The 3606-nt window shown below is 47.6% G+C and overlaps 1 protein-coding gene across 1 annotated transcript; it reads right to left on the reverse strand.

Moving 5' to 3' along the window:
* Positions 1 to 207: 207 nt before the first annotated feature.
* LOC116836702 (ovomucoid-like) lies at positions 208 to 2056 on the reverse strand. Its single transcript, XM_075068299.1, has 4 exons — positions 1953 to 2056; positions 1353 to 1375; positions 632 to 753; positions 208 to 388 (listed from the first exon to the last, which is right to left on the reverse strand). Exons 1-4 carry the CDS (start codon positions 2008 to 2010, stop codon positions 343 to 345), a joined length of 249 nt encoding a protein of 82 aa, XP_074924400.1. The 5' UTR covers positions 2011 to 2056; the 3' UTR covers positions 208 to 342.
* Positions 2057 to 3606: the final 1550 nt, after the last annotated feature.

Genomic DNA, 3606 nt, shown 5'->3' on the forward strand with positions numbered 1-3606 from the left:
CAGGGGCATGAAGGCACCACAGACCCTGGCCAGAGGGTCCCTGTGGTCTCCTGTGCACCAACAAGGAGATGGACATTCTCTGCAGCTCCTGGGTCTGGGTGGGTTTGGGAGGAATGTGAGGAGAGAGTTGGGTGTGGGGGGGGAGGGAAAGTTAAAAATCACAGAAGTAAAGAATTTGGCTGAGTTTACTTTATTGAACATCAGCTGTAGAGTCAGCGATGGTGGCAGGAGCCCTCGAAATGGAGGAGGAGCAGAGACCATGTCTCCATGGGGGAATCTGCTGGTAGGAACTAAAAGCAGACAGAGTCCAGCTCCTCCTCAGCCCTCAGCATCATCGAGGATTCAGCATTCTCCTTCTTGCTTAAAGCAAAGACTTCCAAGGTTTTCCCTAGAAGGAAAGACGGAGACACAGAACTCAGGGCTGCAACCCTTACAGGCAACGAGGGCAAAGCATCTGTCAAGGCCTCAGTATGTCGAATTAACCAGAGCTTATTCACTGACATGAAAAATTAGACTGAGGAAGTTGACCCAGCCTGTAAGAGGTAAAGACAGATGGGTGCAGGCAGCGGCGACAATTACACGACATTTGGGTTTTAGTTTTTATGAATGGGCCATTTATTCCTGTACTCACCAGACTGCTTTGCAAAAGAAGCATTTGTTGCCGTATGTTTTGTTATCAGTGCCACAGACCGGGTGGAACTCCTTGGCGCAGACAGAAGGTGGCTTCTGGTACTCACTGCAGAAACCCTGGGGCTGATGTTATCATTATTGTTAATGCCATTCTTTGTGTTACATGAGGGCCCGGCTGGTGTCCCCTGGTGCTGGGTGTGCTATGAACACAGAAGGGATAGTCCCTGCCTCCCAGAGCTCACACTATCTAACCTGCGCCTCAGCTCTGATGAACTGATTTCCCAATTCCCCTCTTGCTGCCAGCAGGAGCTAAGAAAGGGCAACCACACTGCCCGTCTCCCTGGTCCCCCAGACTCTTCCGAACCCGCATCACAAAGAGTGTGAGTGAAGGGACATCTGTGCAGGCAGCTGATGCTCAGATATTAAACTCCTCATGCTCTTGTGATACCGTCCCCTCCCCTTTCTGTCTCTGAGTTGCTCCCAGTGCCTCCCCAGGGCCCATCATTGATGGTGTCCTGTCCAGTAAAGGATGGTATCCATCCCTCGGACCACATGGAGTCTCAGCCCCAGGGATTCACTCTCCCCTCACTCAGGCACAGGGTCAAGCCTGCTTCCAATATACTCTTGAGTCCTCGCATGTTTCTAACCCAGAGATCATGGGCTCTTTGATGTTACAAACTAGGGGAAGGGAACAATTAATTAACACTGAGAGTTGGACTCACCTCACCATCCTGACCAGTAGCATCTGGAATAAAAACACAGACACAATGACTCAATGAAGGGAAATGCTGGTGGGAAAGTCACTGAAGAACATTCATCTCTGCAGGACAACGCATGCAGCTTCCTCACTGGCAAATGTGACCATGGGAAGGTTCCCTACGCTAACCCCAGTTGTACGGTAATGTAACTCCATGACCCTCACCGGCAGGTCCACAGCAGTATGTGTGAGATGGGAATCAGCCCCCGGTGGGAATGGAGATTTGCAATCAGGCTAGAAAACTGCAAAGGAATGGCTGATGGAAGCATGTAGACAAATGCACCCACAGTCAGACCCGTAAATACTATCATCATTGCCCCAGATTAACTGCAGGTGGATTGTTTGCAGCTCCCAGGTTGGGGTTTGGGTAAAAGCCCATAATGGCCCCTCAGTAACATCTTTCCAAAGGAAATGGCTGTTTCTGTAATGAGCCTCTTTCTCATCTTAGTCTTGACCCCCAAACGGCCATAGCTGGTGCCAAGCTGGGTTTTAACCGTTGAGCCCCTGCTGAGGGTTAGAGGGTCAGAAACAGAGCTCTGTACAGGCTGCAGCAAAAGTTACTCACCCTGAAAGCTGGAGAAAAGCCCCAGAGCGAGGAACACAACGACAGCTGCTGTCTTCATGGTGGACGTAGTTCGTGGGTCTGCTAGAGTCTGCTAGTGCTGAGCTCTGCAGATGCTCTCTCAGTGCAGCCCAAGGGAGGAGATCTCATATATATAGACAAGAGGTTGGGTTCTCCAATTGGATTATGAAATCCCTATTGAAATGGTCACTGATTCTACAAACCAGTACAATGAAAGGTCATTCCCTATTCCTATTCATGATGGCTCATTGATCATCTAAGTCAGATGTACATTTTGCTCCCTGATTAGTTGGCTAAAACTTTTTCAGCCGGAAGGTCAGGTATGCCAAGCAACAAATAATAAATACTCTTGTTCATGCATGACAATTCTTCTTGTCATATAAGCCCAGGTGTTTGCATGAAGAACGTTCCCCATCCCTAATGCAAATAAACTTCACAATACAGGACGCTCCTAAGTGGCGGCTACGAAAACACTTTGGGGATTGCAATAAATATTCGTGAGGAAAGTTACATTGTTCTCGCCCGCATGGCTAATTCTACCCAAATCGTAAATCTTAGTACACCATTGTAGCGAGGAGAGATCGTTTACGTTTGGCCTATATGTCGGTGCACTGTTGCTTGCTCAGAACAGCTGCTTTGCATCACTCACGCTAGTCTATGCTATCACGCCCCAGTAACCCAGCTCATTCTAAGGTCTGTGTGTCCTGTTCCTAACACACTGGCGGCTGCTTTAGTGTTCAAGCACCTGCCAGGCTGTTTGGAACATGTCTTGGGACACGAGCTCAGGCAGGAGGGAGCAGATGTTTGGCGGATGTCTGCGCAGATGCAACAGATGTAGACTTTCTACTTAGTACCTCACAACATGCTGACTAAAACCATTATACATGATCATTATACAGTTAGAATTATAGAGTATCAATAGATCACATGTTAAATGGATTATTAACTGCCTCATTCATAGGCCTCAACAAGTAGTTGTTAAGAGGAAATAATCAGTGAATGAGGTGGTTCTAGTGAGGTTCTGCATGGATCAGTACTAGGCATGGCAGTCTTCCACTTTTTTCATCACTACTCTGGAAGTGAATAATAAAGAACTGCTGACACAATTTGTGGATGACACAAAGGTTGGAGGAGTGACATCGAACAATGAAGGCAGGGCTGTCAAACAGAACGATCTGGATTGCTTTGTAAGATGTTCTGTAACATACAAAATAGGTTTTAATACAGCCAATGGAAAGTTATCCATTTGGGCCTACAGGCTGCAGACTGGCCCTACAGAATAGAAGACAGTCTCCTGGAAAGCAGAGACTGTGAAACTGAACATCAGCTCCCGGTGTAGTGAAAATGACTAATGCGTTCCTTTGGCTGTAGAAGCAGGGGAGTGTAGGAGTCAGGAGGTGATTTTACAGCTGTACATGACAGAGCGAACAGGGACGTTTGAGAGGGGGAGAAGGAGATCCCCCTGCTGAATGAAGAAAGTGCGAGGACTAACTTTGGGGTGAGTGAGTGTGTTTGGCTGTTTGTGTTTTTCTTTCTCTTTCAGATTATTTCAGGTATTTTCACTTATTTCAGTTACCGGGTCAGTTGGGAATGTGGCTCTGGCTGCTATTTGAGCCTTTGTTCCCTGGATCATCCT

This window comes from Chelonoidis abingdonii, chromosome 7, assembly GCF_003597395.2.
Source record: "Chelonoidis abingdonii isolate Lonesome George chromosome 7, CheloAbing_2.0, whole genome shotgun sequence".
NCBI classification, from domain to species: domain Eukaryota; kingdom Metazoa; phylum Chordata; order Testudines; family Testudinidae; genus Chelonoidis; species Chelonoidis abingdonii.